This window comes from Octopus sinensis, linkage group LG30 (assembly GCF_006345805.1).
Source record: "Octopus sinensis linkage group LG30, ASM634580v1, whole genome shotgun sequence".
Taxonomy (NCBI): Eukaryota; Metazoa; Mollusca; class Cephalopoda; order Octopoda; family Octopodidae; genus Octopus; species Octopus sinensis.
Window position 1 is genome coordinate 10,336,407 of NC_043026.1, and position 24,800 is coordinate 10,361,206.

At 39.8% G+C, this 24,800-nt stretch overlaps 4 protein-coding genes across 4 annotated transcripts in view; 2 read left to right on the forward strand and 2 right to left on the reverse strand.

Moving 5' to 3' along the window:
* LOC115226381 (zinc finger protein 208-like) overlaps nucleotides 1–11,917 on the reverse strand; it is a 63,920-nt gene extending 52,003 nt beyond the window's left edge. Inside the window, exons 1-2 of the mRNA XM_036515223.1 lie at nucleotides 11,695–11,917; nucleotides 9,743–10,648 (exon numbers count right to left, since the gene is read on the reverse strand). Coding sequence (XP_036371116.1) covers nucleotides 9,743–10,176 — 434 coding nt within the window. The 5' untranslated portion in view covers nucleotides 10,177–10,648; nucleotides 11,695–11,917. The remainder of the gene's footprint in view (nucleotides 1–9,742; nucleotides 10,649–11,694) is intronic.
* The window catches only part of LOC115226337 (zinc finger protein 271-like), a 478,512-nt gene that overhangs the window by 124,726 nt on the left and 328,986 nt on the right, over nucleotides 1–24,800 (reverse strand). The gene's annotated exons all lie outside the window — the stretch shown is intronic.
* Nucleotides 1–24,800, forward strand: part of LOC115226582 (zinc finger protein 665-like) — a 128,683-nt gene that overhangs the window by 12,897 nt on the left and 90,986 nt on the right. The window contains exon 3 of the mRNA XM_036515255.1: nucleotides 17,067–17,191. The gene's annotated coding sequence lies outside the window, so the exon portion shown is untranslated. The remainder of the gene's footprint in view (nucleotides 1–17,066; nucleotides 17,192–24,800) is intronic.
* LOC115226384 (zinc finger protein 271-like) lies at nucleotides 18,722–22,502 on the forward strand. The gene is made up of 3 exons (XM_036515145.1): nucleotides 18,722–18,781; nucleotides 21,758–21,828; nucleotides 21,889–22,502. Exons 1-3 carry the CDS (start codon nucleotides 18,722–18,724, stop codon nucleotides 22,424–22,426), a joined length of 669 nt encoding a protein of 222 aa, XP_036371038.1. The 3' UTR covers nucleotides 22,427–22,502.

Consider the following 24,800-nt stretch of genomic DNA (forward strand, 5'->3'; position numbering starts at 1 on the left):
TCCACGAGGCTCCCGGCAGGGGATGGTGGTGATCCCTGCTGTACTCTTTCACCACAACTTTCTCTCACTCTTACTTCCTGTTTCCTGTTGTACCCGTATTTCAAAGGGGCCGGCCTTGTCACTCTCTGTGTCACGCTGAATGTCCCCGAGAACTACGTTAAGGGTGCACGTTTCCGGTGCGCGTAGTCGCGCAAGCTAGTCGTGACTAGTCGATCCTACGACGACCACCTAGCAAAGTAAATAAAACACAAAAACACAAAGTAAGGATCGACTAGTCACGACTAGCTGACGCGAGTGCGCGCACCGGGACCACTGTTCGCTAGTAGTACCTAAAACCCATTGAATTGTACTTTGCTTTACACAACAAATTCATGCATAATATTTATATAGAAGTTTCTGTTAGATATTATCCATTTTGTAGAAAGTTATGAGGAAACAAATTCCTTCTTGGCTGGACACATATCGGTAGTTATACCGAGAAACAATCGAAGAATTAAAATAAAATATGGGCTTCTAAACATTTCAGAATATTTCTCTAACTAAAACACACTGATGGCGTCATCAGAAGGTAGCTTCTACAGCTAGAAATAACAGCCAACACTCAAAAACAAATCATGGGCATCTGAATTCCATAGCAAGAAATAGCAGCTAAATTTCGCACAAATCAGGGACATCTGTATACCATAGCAAGAAATAGCAGCTAAATTCCGCACAAATCAGGGACATCTGTATTCCATAGCAAGAAATAGCAGCTAAATTTCGCAAAAATCATGGGCATCTGTATTCCATAGCAAGAAATAGCAGCTAAATTTCGCACAAATCATGGGCATCTGTATTCCATAGCAAGAAATAGCAGCTAAATTTCGCACAAATCAGGGGCATCTGTATTCCATAGCAAGAAATAGCAGCTAAATTTCGCACAAATCAGGGTCATCTGTACCCCATAGCAAGAAATAGCAGCCAAATTTCGCACAAATCATGGGCATCTGTATTCCATAGCAAGAAATAGCAGCTAAATTCCGCACAAATCAGGGACATCTGTATTCAATAGCAAGAAATAGCAGCTAAATTTCGCACAAATCAGGGACATCTGTATTCCATAGCAAGAAATAGCAGCCAAATTTCGCACAAATCAGGGACATCTGTACTCCATAGCAAGAAATAGCAGCCAAATTTCGCACAAATCATGGGCATCTGTATTCCATAGCAAGAAATAGCAGCTAAATTTCGCATAAATCATGGGCATCTGTATTCCATAGCAAGAAATAGCAGCTAAATTCCGCATAAGTCAGGGACATATGTATTCCATAGCAAGAAATAGCAGCCAAATTTCGCACAAATCAGGGGCATCTGTATTCCATAGCAAGAAATAGCAGCCAAATTTCGCACAAATCATGGGCATCTGTATTCCATAGCAAGAAATAGCAGCTAAATTTCGCATAAATCATGGGCATCTGTATTCCATAGCAAGAAATAGCAGCCAAATTTCGCACAAATCAGGGACATCTGTACTCCATAGCAAGAAATAGCAGCCAAATTCGCACAAATCATGGGCATCTGTATTCCATAGCAAGAAATAGCAGCTAAATTCCGCATAAATCAGGGACATATGTATTCCATAGCAAGAAATAGCAGCTAAATTCCGCACAAATCAAGGACATCTGTATTCAATAGCAAGAAATAGCAGCTAAATTCCGCACAAATCAAGGACATCTCTCGTTCATAAAACATAGAAGAGACACAAAAAAACCGACGAGCTAAAAAAAAAAAGACGAACGTCTTCAGAATTAAAAACATTGAATATTTTCATTGCTTCATACTTACGGAAATGTTTCATAAAGGACAGTGTTGTTATGTATGTGTGTGTCTGGTAGTTGAGGAATAAATTATAATGACAGGACATTTAATCGGATATCGACATCGACATCAATTAAGAAGTACGCTCGATGCGCATGCGTATCCCCTGTGCTATATATTTAATGCAGCGAAGTCCAATTATCTCTCTTTATGTATTGGCCTTGTAATGTCCCTCTCTATGTAAGATCGTTTTTGATCATAATAAAGATTCCTCTATGTATTGGCCTCATAGGCTGCCGGATTCGATCTTTTTGAACTCTAATTCGTTTTCTTTCTTTGTTTTCGTTTAAAAAGTACGGCTGCAGTACTGAAAGAGTGTGTTTGGAGGACTAGAATGGAAGGTTCTGTGAAAGAGTCCTTCATCTCTGGCCCCGAGATGGCAGAAACGTTAGCACGCCGGGCGAAATGCGTAGTAGTATTTCGTCTGCCGCTACGTTCTGAGTTCAAATTCCGCCGAGGTCGACTTTGCCTTTCATCCTTTCGGGGTCGATAAATTAAGTACGAGTTACACACTGGGGTCGATGTAATCGACTTAATCCGTTTGTCCTCTCTGTGTTTAACCCCTTGTGGGTAGTAAAGAAATAGGTTTGCTGTCTTACTTCGGATACCATCTGAAGAGCAAGATGGGGTTGGAGAGCAGGACCCCCTGCCACAGAGAGAATACGACAAACGATGGAAGGATGTGATGAGCAAGGTGGGTGCTAGTAGCCCAGCTTAATCATTGATCGAAGGAAAAGATAGTTGCTGGGCCTTGTAGGCTGCCGGGTTCGATCTCGTGAACTTTTATTCGTTTTCTTTATTTATTTTCTTTTATTTAAAAAAAAAAGTTCTACTCTAAGGTTAAATTAATAGGGATCTTTTCGGTTTGAATAGCAGTTTTAAACATAATTTCTAGGTAACTAAAAAATTTTAAACTTCGTATACTGGTAGAATGTGTTTATAAAACATCTTTTTCTCTTGGCTCTATTGAGAAAATTCTATAGTTTGTAAGATATTTGTTGCTTTTTTCTTCAATTTCTGCAATTTCAACCAATCAGTGACGTCTATTGAGGTAAAAAAAAAACATTCTGTGCCGTATGAATATGTCCCTCGTTTAAGAAACAGATTGGGTTTATTTACATTTGTGAAGAAAAAATAGATACCTTACCCCAGAGAAGAAAATGGAAAATAGTTATTAATTGTGTGTGGTAGCAATTTTTTTTAAAAATCTGGTTTAGACTCACAGTGTAATGATTACCAATTGAAAAGTCATTAAAAAAAACAACAACAAAAAAATGAAGAGAGACCAAATTTTGCTTGCACAGTTTATTTCCTTGTGTAGAAAACAATTTTGAAAAAGTATCTTTAAAACTCTGAAAAATATACAAATTACAAGACCCAAAAGGCACATAGAGAAAAGAAAGAAAGGCAAAAGAGATAAATATAAAATTATATAGATTCCCATGAATTTGAGGCTAAATAAACAACAGAATGGATTTTATGAACTTCATGCGCACTTATTACATATACTCACACACATCCTAACACACATGCACGCGTTTGTACAAAAGCACCATCCGATCGTGGCCGTTTGCCAGCCTCGCCTGGCCCCCGTGCCGGTGGCATGTAAAAAGCACCAACCGATCGTAGCCGTTGCAAGCCTCGTCTGGCACGTAAAAAGAGCCAACCGATCGTGGCCGTTGCCAGCCTCACCTGGCCCCGTGCTGGTGGCATGTAAAAAGCACCATCCGATCGTAGCCGTTGCCAGCCTTGCATGGCCCCCATGCCGGTGGCACGTAAAAAGCACCAACCGATCGTGGCCGTTGCCAGCCTCGCCTGGCCCCCGTGCTGGTGGCATGTAAAAAGCACCATCCAATCGTGGCCGTCTGCCAGCCTCGTCTGGCCCCCGTGCCAGTGGCACATAAAAAGCACCATCCGATCGTAGCCGTTGCCAGCCTTGTCTGGCACGTAAAAAGCACCAACCGATCGTGGCCGTTGCCAGCCTTGCCTGGCCCCCATGCCGGTGGCACGTAAAAAGCACCCACTACACTCACGGAGTGGTTGGCGTTAGGAAGGGCATCCAACCGTAGAAACACTGCCAGATCAGACTGGAGCCTGGTGCAGCCTTCTGACTTCCCAGACCCCAGTTGAACCGTCTAACCCATGCCAGCATGGAAAGCGGACGCTAAACGACGATGATGATGATGATGATACAGGATAACCCCATCTAATACATTTTATGAAGCTCATAAAAATATTGTTGCCAACAAAATTCATGCAAGTACAGACATTCAATGCATCCTCTGATCTGATTTCACTCGACTCCACATCCATTCCACGGTGCTTGTGTGGACTGAAGCATCTGCGGTATCCACAAGGGTGACGCTGTGGTTGACAGCAGAATGGTGTGGCAAGTTATGGTATGCGATCCAAGAATCTGGGATAATCTTCGTTCCTGGCAAAACACAGCCGGTGATAATAGGCAACAATGTTGCTGTACCTCTGTTTTCCACAAGAACTAAGATATCTCAGACTGTACCATTCGAGCATTCCAAGAACCCAATGCCTTTACTCTTTTACGCGTTTCAGTCACTTGACTGCGGCCATGCTGGAGCACCGCCTTTGGTCAAGCAAATCGACCCCGGAACCTATTCTTCATAAGCCCAGTACTTATTCTATCGGTCTCTTTCGCCGAACCACTAAGTGACGGGGACGTAAACACACCAGCATCGGTTGTCAAGCAATGCTAGGGGGACAAACACATACATATATATACGACAGGCTTCTTTCAGTTTCCGTCTACCAAATACACTCACAAGGCATTGGTCGGCCCAGGGCTATAGCAGAAGACACTTGCCCAAGATGCCACGCGGTGGGACTGAACCCGGAACGATGTGGTTGGTTAGCAAGCTACGTACCACACAGCCACTCCTGCGCCTTTGTCGATAACCGTGATGATATTTTCTGTGCATGAACTTGGATTCGTCAATCTCTACAACATCTCATCCTCCAACTTGCTCAGGGTGGTTAAAGCACCAAAGAACACAAACATGGAATAAACTGCCTGCGTCAGTTGTTGACTGCAATGACACTGCATCTTTTAAGGCCCTCATGCTTTCCGAAATCCGCCAAAACTACACCTGATTATATATACACTTTAGATGAGTTGTAGTGCACCTGAGCACTGTACACAATTATTATTATTATTATTATTCCGGAAGTAATTTCACCCGGTTAACAACTGCTTCTGATGCAATTCCAACTTCACACCTCACAACACTGTTTGCATTCTATTTTGGCCCAGAAGACTCACCAAGCCGAGTGAAATCTTAGCCATGGCTTATGTTGGTGTCATGTAACTGGTACCCATCCATGCTGGGGGCACACAGAAAGCACCTTTTGATTGTGTTGGGCCTCATGGAGGCAATGACAAATGACAGAGACATTATGCTGTGCTTGAGAAGAAAACCCATCAAGCCAAGTGAAATTGTAGTCATGGCAGATTCTGGTGTTAGGAAGGGGATCCAACCATAAAAACGAAGCTAAAGCAGACTGGAACCTGGTGCAGCTCTCCAGCCTTGCCAGCCCTGGTCGAACTGTCCAGCCCATGCCAGTATGGACAACAGACGCTAAATGATGATGATGGTCCTTTAGCATTCTGCTTACTCTGTTAAATGCAATGTTTAGTTGTTTATATAGTCCTGAATTAAACATGTATTATCTTGTAGCTTTGAGAATTTGACTATATGATAGTTTATTGTTAGGATGATTTTGTGGGGCAGGTATAAGAGGCGGTGAGCTGGCAGAACCGTTAGCACGCCGGGCGAAATGCATAGCCGTATTTCGTCTGCCGTTACGTTGAGTCCAAATTTCGTCGAAGTTGACTTTGCCTTTCATCCTTTCGGGGTCGATAAATTAAGTACCAGTTATGCACTGGGGTCGATGTAATCGACTTAATCCGGGTCTGTCCTTGTTTAGCCCCTTGTGGGTAGTAAAGAAATAGATAAATTAAGTACCAGTTACGCACTGGGGTCAATATAATCGACTTAATCCGTGTCTGTCCCCTCTGTGTTTAGCCCCTTGTGGGTAGTAAAGAAATAGATAAATTAAGTACCAGTTACGCACTGGGGTCAATGTAATCGACTTAATACCTATGTCTGTCCATGTTTGTACCCCCTTGTGGGTAGTAAAGAAATAGATAAATTAAGTACCAGTTACGCACTGGGGTCAATGTAATCGACTTAATACCTATGTCTGTCCATGTTTGTCCCCTCTATGTTTAGCCCCTTGTGGTTAATAAAGAAATAGGTATAGGAGGCCACATCTTGTCAGTTTGAACATAAAACAGGTAAAATATTTGGGCCAGTAATACATCAACAATCCTATAACGTCCAGCCATAGTGGGATCTAATGGAAGGGTACATGATGTGGGTGTCTTAACAGGAATCGTGAGAAAATGTATGCGTGCTTGTGTGTATGTGCGTGTATGTGTGCAAAATGAAAGATTTAAAGTTCCAAAAGCTCTCTGTATCCAAGGGGCTTTCCTAATTCATACCAACAAGAATTGAATTAGGTGCCCGTATTTATTTAATACATTTCAAAACAAATAATATAAAAGAAAAAAAAAATTAAAATAAAAACATACCTATGAATATGATCATAGAATTACCCACAAAAATAAAACAAACAAACTGACAGAAAGAAAAAGTTAGCAGCAGGAACAAAATTATAGCACAGAGATTTGGAACTCAAATTATTTCACTTCATTTTCATTTTCCACACACATAATCATCATCATCATCATTTAGCATCCGTTTTCCATGCTGGCATGGGTTGGACAGTTCAACTGGGGTGTGTGAAACCAGAAGGCTGCACCAGGCTCCAGTCTGATCTGGCAGTGTTTCTACGGCTGGATGCCCTTCCTAACACCAACCACTCCGTGAGTGTAGTGGATGCTTTTTACGTGCCACCCGCACAGGTGCCAGACGGAGCTGGCAAACGGGCACGGACGGATGGTGCTTTTTACATGCTACCGGCACGGGGGCCAGGCGGAGCTGGCAAACGGGCACGGACAGATGGTGCTTTTTACATGCTACCGGCACGGGGGCCAGGCGGAGCTGGCAAACGGGCACGGACGGATGGTGCTTTTTACATGCTACCGGCACGGGGGCCAGGCGGAGCTGGCAAACGGGCACGGACGGATGGTGCTTTTTACATGCTACCGGCACGGGGGGCCAGGCGGGGCTGGCAAACGGCCACGAACAGATGGTGCTTTTTACGTGCCACCGGCACGGAGTCCAGTCGGGGCGGCGCTGGCAACGGCCACGATCGGATGGTTCGCTTACTTGTCACCGGCACTGGTACCACAGCTGCAGTTTCCATTGATGTTGATCTGATTTGATTTGGTTTGATTTTGATTTTGATTTTAATTTGATTATTCAGAGTCTGATATAATATTTTGGATGATAAAGATTCCTTTACTCTTTCTCTTTTACTCGTTTCAGTCATTTTGACTGCGGCCATGCTGGAGCACCGCCATTAGTCGAGCAAATCGACCCCCGGGACTTATTCTTTGTAAGCCCAGGACTTATTCTCTCGGTCTCTTTTGCCGAACCGCTAAGTGACGGGGACGTAAACACACCAGCATCGGTTGTCAAGCAATGCTAGAGGGACAAACACAGACACACAAACATACACATACATATATATACATATACATATAAATGTTTCAAGGGTAAAAGAGATGCCTTAGACAGAAGTAAAAGCAGAGATTTCAGATTATTGGACCAGGATATGGAAGCCATTGAAAGAGTCAGTCCGGTTAATTAAAGAGAGACTGAACCTTGATGAGATGCAATTTAGTTTCATGCTGTAGAGAAGCACTATTGACACTGTTATAAACGCACTCAGCAGTTGTTTACTCTCTTACTTGTTTCAGCCATTTGACTGCGGCCATGCTGGAGCACCGCCTTTAGTCGAGCAAATCGACCCCGGGACTTATTCTTTGTAAGCCCAGTACTTATTCTATCGGTCTCTTTTGCCGAACCGCTAAGTGACGGGGACGTAAACACACCAGCATCGGTTGTCAAGCAATGCTAGAGGGACAAACACAGACACACAAACATATATACACATATATATATACATACATATATACGACAGGCTTCTTTCAGTTTCCGTCTACCAAATCCACTCCCAAGGCATTGGTCGGCCCGGGGCAATAGCAGAAGACACTTGCCCAAGATGCCACGCAGTGGGACTGAACCCGGAACCATGTGGTTGGTAAACAAGCTACTTACCACACAGCCACTCCTGCACCTATGCATACATATATATATATATATACATATATATACGACAGGCTTCTTTCAGTTTCCGTCTACCAAATCCACTCACAAGGCATTGGTCGGCCCGGGGCTATAGCAGAAGACACTTGCCCAAGATGCCACGCAGTGGGACTGAACCCGGAACCATGTGGTTGGTTAGCAAGCTACTTACCACACAGCCACTCTTCAGATATTGCTAGGAATTTATGGAATCATTGTTTTCATTGGTTTTCCAACAGTTATTGAAATTTGTCAGCTTCCCTGCAGTGGTCTCATGTTATTTTATGAAAATAACCTTAATCTGGACCCTTGAAAACCTGTGTCGGTGGCACATAAAAACACCATCCGAGCGTGGTCGTCTGCCAGCCTTGTCTGGCACCTGTGTCGGTGGCACATAAAAACACCATCCGAGCGCGGCCGTTCGCCAGCTTCATCTGGCACCTGTGTCGGTGGCACATAAAAACACCATCCGAGCGTGGCCGTTCGCCAGCCTCGTCTGGCACCTGTGTCGGTGGCACATAAAATCACCCACTACACTCTCGGAGTGGTTGGCGTTAGGAAGGGCATCCAGCTGTAGAAACACTGCCAGATCTGACTGGCCTGGTGCAGCCTTCGGGCTCCCCAGACCCCAGTTGAACCGTCCAAACCCATGCTAGCATGGAAAGCGGACGTTAAATGATGATGATGATGATGATGATGATTAATTATAACAAACTATTCTTCAGGAACAAACAAGAAATCAGTCTGGTGTGGGGCACTAAACTATACATACACCTCATGTTCTTCCTTTGGGACCTCTTGTGTTTTTGCACTGCAAGGGTCATTATTGATGTCCATATTTGGTAGCGTTACAATATTAAATATGTTATTGTATAACATTTTATGAGTGAAATATTCAAGATGAGAAACAATGAATATACAGTAATTACAGGATGTGATATTCAAGAATAACGTGTAGGATTATCAGGAGTTTTGATATAGAAGTCCCTACATCATAGACAGGAATCTGTTGTGGACCAAGGAGGTGAAAATTGCAAAAAAAAAAATAAATAATAATAAAATTTTTGAAGTGCTTTAGTCATATTTCCATTGCACAAAACACAGGAATGTTAAAAACATACCAAACAAGAAACTACCCTTTTCCTTTCTCTCCTGTATGAATATATTTGTGTCTTGTAAAGTTACTACTGTGAGAGAATGATTTACCACAAATTTGGCAATGATACGGTTTCTCTTCAGTATGAATATGTTTGTGTTCCGTTAAGTTACTACTTTGAGAGAATGATTTACCACAGATATCACAAGGATATGGTTTCTCTCCAGTATGAACGTGTTTGTGCCTAGATACGTGATTACTCCTGGTGAATGATTTACCACAGATATCACAATGATACGGCTTCTCTCCTGTATGAATATATTTGTGTTTCGTTAAGTTACTATTTTGCGAGAATGATTTACCACAGATATCACAATGATATGGTTTTTCTCCTGTATGAACATCTTTGTGTTTTGATAAGTTACTAGTCTGAGAGAATGATGAACCACAGATATCACAACGATATGGTTTCTCTCCAGTATGTATACGTCTGTGCGTAGTTAATGTACTACTGTCAGAGAATGATGTACCACAGATATCACAGTGAAATGGTTTCTCTCCTGTGTGAGTACGTATGTGTGTAGATAAGTGAATACTTTGAGAGAATGATTTACCACAGATATCACAATGATATGGTTTCTCTCCTGTATGAAGACGACTGTGTTTTGTTAAGGCAGTATGTCCAGAAAAAGAGCAACCACAAATATCACAATAATATGGTTTCTCTCCTGTATGAGTACGTTTGTGAGCAGTAACATAACCACTGTTAGAGAATGATTTACCACAGATATCACATTGATATGGTTTCTCTCCTGTATGAACACGTTTGTGCACAGTTACATGACCACTGTTAGAGAATGATTTACCACATATATCACACTGATATGATTTCTCTCCTGTCTGAGTACATTTGTGCATAATTAGGTTATATTCTTTATAAGAAGAACTTTGTACAGATGTCAGTCATATGATCCTATGTGTTTTACCATGTGTTGAGAGGAAATCAATTCTATAATTTTCTCACTCTTTTCCATTACTTTTCCTCTCAAATCCAAGTTTATACATTTTCCTTCCTTTCTTCTTGTACTTTATTTCTTACAAACACTTCTTCTGCTGTATTTCTGTCCAGTTGCTACTCTTCTTTAGCAACACTTTCATTAATTAAATCCAACTTTAATTAGTACACAGGCTCCTCTTCTTGACACTCCAGTCGGTGATGTTCACAAATTTGTCTAATAATATTAATTCAGAGCAAATATTTCACAGGAATCCTACCAGAGATTCATAGAAACAATCTGATACATCTGTTTCGTATAATAGTGCCTTTAGATTTTAAAACATGGTAGATATTGAGGATGTGTCATTCGTTACGTCAGAGTTATTTGATGTTCTGAAATTATAGAGAAACAACAATGTAAGATGTAGAGGCTATTTAAAAAATACAGATTCGTTTCTATTGAGATAAACTGTAGAAATAAACATTTACCTCAACAACTGAGCTGTACGTCTCACAGCTATATAAAGTGCTAATCCCTAAAAAGTAAACTGAACGTGTGGGAGTGGAACTCCCAGAAAGACAGGTTATAAAGTTCAGAAGATGACAAAGGAAAAAGTTTCCTGGCAACTTGCTCTACTCAAGATCTGCAGTCCATAACAAAAGTGTTAAGACATATTCCTCTAGAGGCAAAAAGCACTTGTGGCCATGACGTGCTCATGTAGTGCCATAGAAAAGCACCCTGCGCAATATGAAGTGGTTGGCACTACAAAGAGCATCCTGTGGAAATCGCGACAAATGAGAACGGAGTCTGCCACAGCTCCCTAGCTAGCCTGCTCTGGTCAAACCATCCAACTGATGCCAGCATGTACAATGGATGTGACCAATGTCACCAGGTATTGGTCAGTTCTGGTGACCAAGTCCTCTTCTTTAGCATGAAGTCACATGACCTCGTGGTTTGCAAGTTATTAGGAAGTTGCAACTTCCCAAAGCGGGAAAAACGTAGATACGTTTGAGCCATCCTGTGCTTATATAAACAACAGTTTTCAGCCTTTCTTTCTTTGTAAATTCTAGGAACAGCCCCTACACGCCTGTGTTAGATTTCAGAATGGAATGTCGATGTCAGTTTCTTGATTCAGTCATTAAGGCACAGCTAATAGCAAGACATAAAATCTCTCTTCCATTGTTAGAAATAGCAACAAAATTAAGGCCATCTTCCATCCTTAGCTAGAAATAGCAGCCAAATCTTGCACAACTCGTAAAATCTCACTTCCATTATTAGAATTAGCAACAAAATTGAGGCCATCTCTCATCCTTAGCTAGAAATAGCAGCCAAATCGCGTACAAATCAAAGACATCTCTCATTCATAAAAGATGCACGAAAGAGCGCCAAAAGTCTACAAAGTTAGAAACATTGAATGTTTTCATTGTTAAATACTTACGGGAATTTTTCATAGAGGATGTTTTATATGTGTATATCTGGTGGTTGAAAGAGAAAGGTTCTTCGTATTTGTTTGTCTTGTTATGTCCAAATCTATGTAAGATCCTATGATTATAATAAAGATTTTATCTGGTGGTTGAAAAATGCGTTATAAGTATTATTATATTAGCTGATTAAAAGAAATTGACAGCACATTTAATTGGATTCCAACATGAAGTAGGAAGTATTTTCAATGCGCATGCGTAGCCACTTAATTGAAAATATAATTGCGCTCAAATTTTGATATGTGGATACCTATTTCTTTACTACCCACGAGGGGCTAAACACAGAGAGGACGAACAAGGACAGACAAACGGATTAAGTCGATTATATCGACCCCAGTGCGTAACTGGTACTTATTTAATCGACCCCCGAAAGGATGAAAGGCAAAGTCGACCTCGGCGGAATTTGAACTCAGAACGTAAAGGTACCAGGGCGTGTATACGTCTTGAAATAATTACAAAAATCGATTCCGGGTGTGAATGCGATCGATAAAGCCGTGGGAACGTGCGGATCTTTTTGGTTTGAATGGCAGTTTTTAACATAATTTCCAGGTAACTAAAAAATTTTTTAACTTTGTATACTGGTAGAATGTATCAAAATAAAACATCTTTGTCTCTTGGTTTTATTGAGGAAATTCTATGGTTTGTAAGATATTTGTTCTTGTTTTTTTCTTCAATTTCTGCAATTTCAATCAATCACTGACGTCTATTGAGGTAAAAATCAATCTGTGCCGTATGAATATGTTCCTCGTTTAAGAAACAGATTGGGTTTATTTATATTTGTGAAGAGAAAAAAGATACCCTTCACCCCACTCCTAACCCTAAAACAGATTGAAATGCAATAGATCGATACTAGGGTCATAATTATGGGTGACAATTTCATATGACACCGCTAGAAAAAAACTGCCGTTCAAACCGAAAAGATCCGAACGTGCATTTGCAAGTACATCAGCTGTTGCGATCGATACTACATATACTACGCGAGAAAAATGCACGGTGTCTCAAATTTAGGTTAAATCAGTGTTTCTCAAAGGGGAGGCCTATGGGACGGTCGGACAAGTTGTTTTGAGAAAACTTAGTTTAAATTGGACGGTCGGCGTTTTGCTCGTACAAAACTTCCATGCTTCCTGAGATTCGCCAACACTACACCTGATTTTCTCCCCTCCATACACATGCAAGTACATGTATCTGATTCAAACACTGTTCACTTCTCAGACATTTGTACACTACTGCATATGCTTTATACGCACTTTATGACAAGTTGTGGTGCACCAGAGCACTGTATATAATAATTTCATTATTATTAAAACAATTAGCTGCAAAATATTAAACATGAAAAGCATTTAAAGAAGACTTAGTGACCTTAGATAATTCGGAGAAACACATGCGCTTTGAACGTGCTTCCTGCTTCGTAGTAACGTGTGATTAAATATCCTTAATCAGCTAATACGTTTATAATACTTGTGATCGGTGCTCATAATGAATTTCTCAACTACCTGATACTCACATATATCACAACATTATCCTCTATGAAACATATCCGTAAGTATTAAGCAATGAAAATTTTCAATGTTTTAAATTCTGTAGACGTTCGGTTTTTGGCGCGTAGGTTATTTATGTATTACGTTCTATGAACAATTTGTGCGGATTTAGCTGCTATTTCTATTCATGGAAGATAGATGTCCATGATTTATTCGAGATTTTGGCTACTCTTTCTAGCTACGGAAGCCACCTTCTGCTTTCTCCATCGTTGCCCCGTTTGTTTGTTTTAGTTTGAGAAATGTTCTGAAGTGTTTAGTAGCCAATACTTTATTTTAATTTATCGATTTGTGTCCAACCAAGTAGTAATTTGTTTGCTCATATCTTTCTACAAAATGGATAATATTAAATAGAAATAGCTGAAAATACATCTCACGCGGTGAAAATCTTACACTGTTGTTTCTATATAATTTCAGAACATCTGACAACATGTAACAGAATGAACATCCTCAATATCTACCACGTTTTAAAAGCTGAAGGAAACTATTATACGAGACAGATGTATCAGATTGTTCCTGTGATTCTCTGGTAGGATTCCTGTGAAACATTTACTCTGAAATAATATTATTAGACAAATTTGTGAACATCACCGACTGGAGTGTCAAGAAGAGGAGCCTGTGTACTGATTAAAGTTGGTTTTAATTAATGAAAGTGTTGCTAAGGAAGAGTAACAACTGGACAGAAATACAGCAGAAGAACTGTTCGTAAGAAATAAAGTACAAGAAGAAAAGGAAGGAAAATGTATAAACTTGGATTTGAGAGGAAAAGTAATGGAAAAGAGTGAGAAAATTATACAATTGATTTCCTCTCAACACATAGGATCATATGACTGACATCTAATTATGCACAAACGTATTCATACAGGAGAGAGACCTTATCATTGTGATATCTGTGGTAAATCATTCTCTAACAGTGGTCATGTAACTGTGCACAAACGTGTTCATACAGGAGAGAAACCATATCAGTGTGATATCTGTGGTAAATCATTCTCTAACAGTGGTCATGTAACTGTGCACAAACGTGTTCATACAGGAGAGAAACCATATCAGTGTGATATATGTGGTAAATCATTCTCTTACAGTGTTCATTTAACTGTGCACAAACGTGTTCATACAGGAGAGAGACCTTATCAATGTGATATCTGTGGTACATCATTCTCTGATGGTAGTACATTAAGTCGGCACAAACGTATCCACACAGGTGAGAAACCATATCGTTGTGATATCTGTGGTAAATCATTCTCTCAAAATAGTAGCTTAATGCAACACAGACGTATTCATACAGGAGAGAAACCATATCATTGTGATATCTGTGGTAAATCATACACTCAAAGTATTCACTTAACTGCACACAAGGATATTCATACTGGGGAGATGCCATATCATTGTGATATCTGTGGTAAATTATTCTCTCTTAATTGTATCCTAACTGCACATAAACGTATTCATACTGGAGAGAAACCATATCCTTGTGATATCTGTGGTAAATCATATTTTGATGGTAGTACATTAACTAGGCACAAACGTATTCATACAGGGGAGAGACCATATCACTGTGATATCTGTGGCAAATCATTCTCTCGTAGCTCTGTCTTAACTAAACATAAACTTATTCATACAGGAGAGAAACCGTATCACTGTGATATTTGTGGTAAATCGTTCTCTCAAAGTAGTAACTTAACTGCACACAAACGTGTTCATACAGGAGAGAAACCATATCAGTGTGATATCTGTGGTAAATCATTCTCTCACAGTAGTCACTTATCTAGACACAAATATATTCATACAGGAGGAAAACCATATTATTGTGATGTCTGTGGTCAATCATTCTCTCTTGAAAGTATCCTAACTACACACAAACGTAGTCATACAGGGGAATAACCATATCATTGACATAACTGTGGTAAATTATTGTCTCAGAATTGTAACTTATGAAAACACAAATATATTCATAAAGGTGAGAAATGAGAAGACTCGTTTCTTGTTTGGTATGAATTTTTAATATTCCAGGTGCCGAGTGGAATGGTCCATCTATCTATCTCTATCTGTTCTGCTCTGAATAGCTTACAACTGTTGCTAAATAAAAACCTATATTCTATGAAAGTAAATTGTTTTTCTGTCTATCGCTCCATTCAGCCATCTATCTATCTGCCTATCTATCTATATGTCTATCTATCTATCTGCCTATCTATATATCTATCTATCTATCTGCCTATCTATCTATATGTCTATCTATCTATCTGCCTGTCTATCTATCTATCTGCCCATCTATCTATATGTCTATCTGTCTGTCTATATATCTATCTATATGTCTATTTATCTATCTATCTGCCTGTCTATCTATCTATCTGCCTATCTATCTATCTATCTATCTATCTGCCCGTCTATAATAATAATAATAATAATTGTGTACAGTGCTCAGGTGCACTACGACTCATCTAAAGTGTATATATAATCAGGTGTAGTTTCGGCGGATTTCGGAAAGCATGAGGGCCTTAAAGGATGCAGTGTCATGGCAGTCAACAACTGACGCAGGCAGTTTATTCCATGCTTCAGCAACTCTGAGCGTGAAAAAATGTTTCCGAAAGTCATGGGAGCTGTGTTGTTTTCTGACTTTGTAGGCATGTCCACGTGTGTTGGACACATGGAGATCAAAAAGGTGTTCAGTGTTGTTGTTGGTGAGGTGGTTGATAACTTTGTGAGTGTTTACCAATTCCGTCGTCAGACGCCGGAGCTTCAGTGAATCCATGCCCAGGGAAACAAGGCGCTCAGAATATGGTAGGTGTCTGATGGAGGGTATGCGTTTGGTTGCACGTCTCTGGACAGATTCCAGGAGGTCAATGTTCTGAGCAAGATAGGGGTTCCAAACTGATGATGTGAATTCCAAGTGTGGTCGTACCATAGCTGTATACAGTTTTAAATAGATGGCTGGAGAGCGGCTAACAAAAGTCTTGCTGAGTGATGCCAAGACACCCTCGGCCTTCTTGACAATTTTAGAGATATGCTTTGTCCAACGCAAATCACTGCTGACAGTGATGCCTAAGTCACGCTCGCAAGAGGATTTCTTGATATCAGTGTTGTGGAGGGAGTATGTGGACGCAGGGTTCTATCTATCTATCTATCTATCTGCCTAGCTATCTATCTATCTGTCTATCAATAAAGACGTGAAAACTTGAAAATTTCTGTATCACTCTTGGTGGGAATCCTCCAAATAATTTTTCTACTTTCTATAAAAAGGGAAAAAATTCTGGAAAAAAACCCCCAAAAATATAAAACAAAATTGGAGGAATTTTTAACGGTTTTTAAGAAATCTCGCTATGGTTCGTCAATCTACCAAAACCTCTCCCTCTCACAGGCTGCCTCAGCTTCTCATCCGTTTTTCAATAATTGTGTGTTCTATTCTTCCATCATTTTCCAATTTTGCCACTTTTCAGTCTCAGCCTCCCGTTTCGCCGTCGCTAATTGCTAATTTCTTAATTATCTCTATAACATAAGGGGGGGATCAGCCATCTGAATGTGGCTAGGGTCAGGGCGGGGTAGTGGGGGGGGTGTTACTGATGCATTTAGCCCCAGGCGACCATCATCGTCACCAGAAGAGCTGACACCATCTCGGTGTCCTTGCCAGCCTGCAAAGGGAGATCAGCCTCTTTCTTTTATCAATTCATTCCTCCTATGAGATACATAAAGGGAGATAATTACACACACACACACACACACAGCTACCACAAATATTTCAAAAGGGCAGGAGCCACGCACGCGCATTCAGCGAACTTCATCCTTTGTTCTGTTACAAGGTTAAATACCCAGGTGCGTGAATTACTCGGAATCTTCTTCTAATACATTTATAATTCTTATAATGTGTTTCCCTACTACCAGATACACACATACATAACAACACTATCCTTTATGAAGCATTTCCGTAAGTATTCAACTGTGAAATTATTTCGTGTTTTTAATTCTGTAGAGATTCAATGAATTATGTGAGATTTGGCTGCTATTTCTAGCTATGGAAGGTGCATTGCCAGGTTAATTCCTTCGTCTTTAAGTTCGGTCTTTGGTGCGTCGATTCTTTCTCTTTTATTTCTTATGGATGAGAGATGGCCTTCATTTGGCTGCTATTTCTAGCTATGGAAGGTGCATTGCCAGGTTAATTCCTTCGTCTTTAAGTTCGGTCTTTGGTGCGTCGATGAATGTTATTCCTTGTAAAAGAATGGACTCCGCAACTGTTGTGGGATATTAGCGCATCGATTCTTTCTTTTATTTCCTATGGATGAGAGATGGCCTTCATTTGGCTGCTATTGCAGGAAATTTTGTATGCATAACACTTGGAACTTCAGAAGTGTCTGCACATAACCATCTGTCATTTCTTCTGTTAAGTTTTTGATCTACCAATGTGATCGTTTTCATCTACATCTATAAAGTTCACTGTGTTTGTTTCCTCTATGCGTGGTCAAACTGCATAAAAGGTTAAAGGAAATAAATATATTTATTCTGATTAAAAAAACAATTTTTTGTTACTGTATTTATTTGGAGATGCTCTGTCTTCCTTTCAAAGAATTTAGTAAAATAACTTATTTATCATTAAGCTGGTGTTATAAACATAAATTGTAACTGTGGTTTGAGCCAGGTTGGTGTTGAAAGGGTTAACATTCTTTAAACTTCCGAGTAACGCCAGGTACTTAGGCTAGACTTACATAAAATACATGTACAGTTTTCATGTTATATTAAATGTATTTAGGTTTATGTATTGGACACATTGGTTATATGAAATGGCAGGATGTGACTTAAGCTATGGACACATAAGAGGTGCAGCAGTATCAAAGGAAGGCTAACTGGAGGATATTTTTTGTATGTGGCAGTTGCTCAGGAGCAATAAATAAAATTGAAAATGTGCAGAGAACAACTTCCTCCACATTCGAAGGAGAAAAACTATAAGTAGTTGATAGCTTCCATTACCTAGGTGACCAAGTCAGGAGCGTGCACTGAAAGTGTAGCTGCTAGAATAAGAATAGCCTGGGCTAAGTTCAGAGAGCTCTTACCCCTGCTGGTGACAAAGGGCCTCTTGCTCAGAGTAAAAGGTAGACTGTGCGACGCATGTGTATAAACAGCCATGCTACATGGCAGTGAAACATGGGCTGTGACTGCTGAGGACATGCGTAAGCTCACAAGGAAGAAGCCAGCATGCTCTGATGGATGTGTAATGTCAGTGTGCATACTCGACAGAGTGTAAGTACCTTGAGAGAAAAGTTGGACCTCAGAAGCATCAGATGTGGTGTACAAGAGAGACGACTGCGCTGGTATGGTCATGTAGCGAGAATGGCTGAGGATAGCTGTGTGAAAAAGTGCCACACCCTAGCAGTTGAGGGAACCTGTGGAAGAGGTAGACCCAGGAAGACCTGGGACGAGGTGGTGAAGCATGACCTTCAAACACTGGGCCTCACCAAGGTTAATGACTAGTGAACGGGACCTCTGGAAATATGCTGTGCTTGATAAGACTCGGCAAGCGCAGGTGAGACCATAACCCTGTGGACTATGCCAAAGGTGTAACCAGTCCACTTATACGTGCCTTTCCTTCATTGGACACTAAACTCTGCTTGTGAAGACTTGTTGAGGCAAGTGAAATCGAAATCAAATTCGATTACTGGCATCCGTACTAGAGGAGCACTAAGAGTACCATACGAGTGAGATCGTGGCCAGAGCAACAAGCTGGCCACCATGCCGATGGCACATTAAAGACACCATTCGAGTGTGATCGTTACCTGCGTCGCCTTACAAGCACTTGTCCTGATGGTACATGAAAAAACATTTGAGAGAGGTCGTTGCCCACAAGGGGCTACACACAGAGGGGACAAACAAGGGCAGACAAATGGATCACAGACGTATTCATACAGGAGAGAAAGGAAAAGGGTAGTTTTTTGTTTGGTGTGTCTTTTTAATATTCTTGTGTTTTGTACAAAGGAAAATAGGAGTAAAGTGTTTCAAAAATTTCTTTGTCTTTTTTTGTTTTTGCAATTTTCGCCTCTCCTTAATCCACCACTTCTTGTGCAGTCAATTATATCAAACCCGAAAGGATGACAGGCAGAGTTAACCTCAGAGGAATTTGAACTCAGAACATTGCGGCAGACGAAATACCGCTAAGCATTTCGCCCGGCGTGCTAACGTTTCTGCCAGCTCACCACCTTTTTTCAGTTCTTTCAGTTTCTGTCTACCAAGTCCACTTTGGTGGTTTTAGATGCACTGGTGCTATGAAAGAAAACACTTGCTCAAGGTGCTGCTCTGTGATACTGAACTTGAAATCAAAATTGATTTTCTTTTTTTCTTATACAGTTGACTTTTCGTCACTCACCATTCTTGTTTGATCTGTAATAAAGATTGTAGGTCTTACAACTCTCCATGTGCTCATGTGTCTGCTCATCTCCCTTTAGTTTCACCTTCCAGTCGTGAATATTGAAGACTGTATTGGATGATGTAGTCATAGATATACAACACTATACAAACAGACAGGATTGTCATGGATGGAATGTCATTAAACACATGTCTGCTCTGTCAGAAATGACCTGGACCTAAAGAACAGTATCAAGTTCTATTTCTGGAGAAGGACTAATGTTAGTGTCCCCTATTCTGTGGTTTTATTTTCAAACTGTTAAGCATTGTAAATTACCGTGATGACCATCATCATCATTTAACGTCCATTGTCCAAGCTGTAATGGGTTGGATGGTTTGACAAGGGCTGGGAAGCTGCAGCAGACTCCAATCTGATTTGTCGTGATTTCTACAGGATGCTTTTTGTAGTGCCAACCACTTCATATTGCGCAGGGTGCTTTTCTATGGCACTACACGAGCACGTCATGGCCACAAGTGCTTTTTGCCTCTAGAGGGACATGTCTTAACACTTTTGTTATGGACTGCAGATCTTGAGTAGAGCAAGTTGCCAGGAAACTTTTTCCTTTGTCATCTGGCCGTTCGCCAGCTCTGTCTGGCACCTGTGCAGGTGGCACGTAAAAAACACCCACTACACTCGCGGAGTGGTTGGCGTTAGGAAGGGCATCCAGCCGTAGAAACACTGCCAGATCTGACTGGGCCTGACGAAGCCTTCCAGCTTCACAGACCCCAGTTGACCCGTCCAACCCATGCTAGCATGGAAAGCGGACACTAAATGATGATGATGATGATCTTCAGAACTTTATAACCTGTCTTTCTGGGAGTTCCACTCCCACACATTCAGTTTACTTTTTAGGGATTAGCACTTTATATAGCTGTGAGACGTACAGCTCAGTTGTTAAGGTAAATGTTTATTTCTACAGTTTATCTCAATAGAAACGAATCTGTATTTTTTAAATAGCCTCTACATCTTACAATGTTGTTTCTCTATAATTTCAGAACATCAAATAACTCTGACGTAACGAATGACACATCCTCAATATCTACCATGTTTTAAAAGCTAAAGGCACTATTATACGAAACAGATGTATCAGATTGTTCCTATGAATCTCTGGTAGGATTCCTGTGAAATATTTGCTCTGAATTAATATTATTAGACAAATTTGTGAACATCACCGACTGGAGTGTCAAGAAGAGGAGCCTGTGTACTAATTAAAGTTGGATTTAATTAATGAAAGTGTTGCTAAAGAAGAGTAGCAACTGGACAGAAATACAGCAGAAGAAGTGTTTGTAAGAAATAAAGTACAAGAAGAAAAGGAAGGAAAATGTATAAACTTGGATTTGAGAGGAAAAGTAATGGAAAAGAGTGAGAAAATTATAGAATTGATTTCCTCTCGACACATGATAAAACACATAGGATCATATGACTGACATCTGTACCAAGTCCTTCTTTTAAAGAATATAACCTATTATGCACAAACGTATTCATACAGGAGAGAGACCTTATCACTGTGATATATGTGGTAAATCATTCTCTCAAAATTGTAACTTAACAAAACACAGACATACCGATACAGGAGAGAAACCGTATCATTGTGAGGTCTGTGGTAAATCATTCTCCCGAAATAGTAACTTAATAGATCACAGCCGTATTCATACAGGAGAGAAACCATATCATTGTGATATCTGTGGTAAATCTTTCATCCGCAATAATGACGTAACTAGACATAAACGTATTCATACAGGAGAGAAACCTTATCATTGTGATATCTGTGGTAAAACATTCTCTCGTAATAGTACCTTAACTACACATAAACGTATTCATACAGGAGAGAAACCATATCATATTGATATCTGTGGTAAAACACTCTCTCAAAATAGTAACTTCATATATCACAGACGTATTCATACAGGAGAGAAGCCATATCGTTGTGATATCTGTGGTAAATCATTCTCCGGAAGAAGTCAAGTTACTTCACATAAACGTATTCATACAGGAGAGAAACCTTATCACTGTGATATCTGTGGTAAATCATTCTCTTGCAGTGGTTATGTTAGCGTGCACAAACGTATTCATACAGGAGAGAAACCTTATCACTGTGATATCTGTGATAAATCATTCTCTCAAATTAGTCAATTAACTACACACAAACGTATTCATGCAGGAGAGAAACTGTATTATTGTGATATCTGTGGTAAATCATTCTCTAAAAATTGTAACTTAACAAAACACAGACCTACCCATACAGGAGAGAAACCGTTTCGTTGTGAGGTTTGTGGTAAATCATTCTACCGAAATAGTAACTTAATAGATCACAGCCGTATTCATACAGGAGAGAAACCATATCGTTGTGATATCTGTGGTAAATCATTCTCTAAAAATGGTAGCTTAATATATCACAGGCGTATTCATACAGGAGAGAAACCGTTTCATTGTGAGGTCTGTGGTAAATCATTCTCTCAAAATAGCGTTTTAACTTCACACAAACGTATTCATTCAGGAGAGAAACCGTTTCATTGTGATATCTGTAATAAATCATTCTCTCAAAATAGTAACTTAATATATCACAGACGTATTCATACAGGAGAGAAGCCATATCGTTGTGATATCTGTGGTAAATCATTCTCCGGAAGCAGTCAAGTTACTTCACACAAACGTATTCATACAGGAGAGAAACCGTTTCATTGTGATATCTGTGGTAAATCATTCTCTCGAAATTGTAACTTTATGGATCACAGACGTATTCATACAGGAGAGAAAGGAAAAGGGTAGTTTTTTGTTTGGTGTGTCTTTTTAATATTCTTGTGTTTTGTACAAAGGAAAATACGAGTAAAGTGTTTCAAAAATTTCTCTGTCTTTTTTTGTTTTTGCAATTTTCGCCTCTCCTTAACCCTTTCGTTACCAACCCGGCCAAAACCGGCTCTGGCTCTGTAGTACAAATGTCTTGTTTCCATAAGTTTTGCATCAAAATATACCACCAAACCTTAGTCGCAATTTATATTCCTAATACTAGCTTAATGATATAACTAAGTTATTTTACTAAATTCTTTGTTATATTTAAAATTAATCGAAAGAAACACAGAGCATATCAAAATAAATACAGTAACGAAAGGGTTAATCCACCACTTCTTGTGCAGATTCCTTTCTATGTAAGGACCTCTATACCAAATCTCTCCCTCCTGAGACCCTATACGTTATTCTTTATTGTATCCTGTAATTACTGTATATTTATTGTTTGTTATCTTAAACACTTCACTTATTAGATATGGTTATACGGTTAAAAGTTACGACTTTTTCTTACACAGGAATATTGTAAAGTTGTCAAACCTGTACATAAACAATGACCCCCAAGTACAAAACAGAAGAGACCACAAAGGAAGAATATGAGGCATAAGTATAGTTTAGTGCCCCACTCCAGATTGATTCCTTGTTAGTTTCTGAAGAGATAAGTTCTCGAGGGTCCACATGAAGATTATTTTCATAAAATAGACAAAAAACGTGAGACCACTGCAGAGAAGCTTCCAACATATTAACCGTTAGAAAAACAATTGAAACTATGGCTCCATTAATTCTTGGCAATACCTGAAGAAAAGATCTTTATATTCCGAAATAGTATATCATACTATGAGTAATTAAATTGCTTATAGGCGCAGGAGTGGCTGTGTGGTAAGTAGCTTGCTTACTAACCACATGGTTCCGGGTTCAGTCCCACTGCGTGGCACCTTGGGCAGGTGTCTTCTACTATAGCCTCGGGCCGACCAAAGCCGTGAGTGGAGTTGGTAGACGGAAACTGAAAGAAGCCCGTCGTATATATGTATATGTATATATATATATGCATTTGTGTGTCTGTGTTTAACTCCCTAACATTGCTTGACAGCCGATGCTGGTGTGTTTTGTGTCCCCGTTACTTAGCGGTTCGGCAAAAGAGACCGATAGAATAAGTACTGGGCTTACAAAAGAATAAGTCCCGGGGTTGAGTTTCTCGATTAAAAGCGGTGCTGCAGCATGGCCGCAGTCAAATGACTGAAACAAGTAAAAGAGTAAAGAGAGTATCCATTTCTTCAGCATGTAAGCCTAAATCCGGTTCAACCTAGACATGAAATTTTTACAAAATTGGAACAGTAAGTAGAATGCTCTCTTTTTTTCTTTTTTTTTTTTTTGTTAACACCTGTAACAGAGGCAACATGGCTTGTCTCAGAGACATGAAGATAAGATATGATTTCCTCTATTTACTTGCTGGCTGCCACAGTTGTGACATTTCTCTCTTGTCCTGTCTACTCAGAGATGTTTATACAACGGACAACATAGCTAATCCCTGTCTTTATGTACCAACGACTCTAAATTGTTGTTTCACTGATAATTCTAAATGAAACCCAATTCACCTTTGATGTATTCTTTGGGGAGGGGTTTCACCTTTTTGTACTTTTAATGTTTTTTTTTCTTTTCTTTTTGTAAAAATCTGTTGTTGAATAAAAATTCTATATTGTTCTTTATTATATACTGCATCCACAAATTTCTGTGAATTTATTGCTTATAATCTTTTAAAAGCTTCATCCATTAAATCCACAGACGTATCATTTCTCTCTTGTCCTGTCTACTCGGAGATGTTTATACAATGGACAACATAGCTAATCCCTGTCTTTATGTATCAACGACTCTAAATCGTTGTTTCCCTGATAATTCTAAATAAAAGCCAGCTCACCTTTGATGTATTTCTTTTGTCTCTTATTTTATGAATTTAATGTGTGTCACTATAGTCGAAGGGTGTTTGGCTTAAGTTCAACAATTTGCATAAAAATAACGCAAAAAATACAGTACCCCATCCAGAAATAAAAGTATAGTAAAAGGCCATTGAGGAATTTGATGGATTTTTCATAAATACACGTGGTAGGTTTGATGTTTAATCAATAATATATATCTCGATAGGATATATAAAAAGAAATTGTAATGTCTTATGTTTTTAAGTGCAATTAGGAGTACCCGTGTGGCAAGTAGCTTGCTTACCAACCACATGGCTCCGGGTTCAGTCCCACTGCATGGCACCGTAGGCAACTGTGTCTTCTACTATAGCCTTGTGAGTGGATTTGACAGACGGAAACTGAAAGAAGCCCGTCGTATATATGTATGTGTGTGTCTGTTTGTCCCT

What these genes read in the sequence shown, in the direction of transcription:
- LOC115226384 (XM_036515145.1), top strand. Translation starts at nt 18,722, where the DNA reads ATGACTAGTGAACGGGACCTCTGGAAATATGCTGTGCTTGATAAGACT. An exon ending in ATAAGACTCGGCAAGCGCAG is followed by an intron (nt 18,782 to 21,757) that starts GTGAGACCATAA and finishes TATCACTGTGAT; the next exon opens with ATCTGTGATAAATCATTCTC. An exon ending in ATTCATGCAGGAGAGAAACT is followed by an intron (nt 21,829 to 21,888) that starts GTATTATTGTGA and finishes AACAAAACACAG; the next exon opens with ACCTACCCATACAGGAGAGA.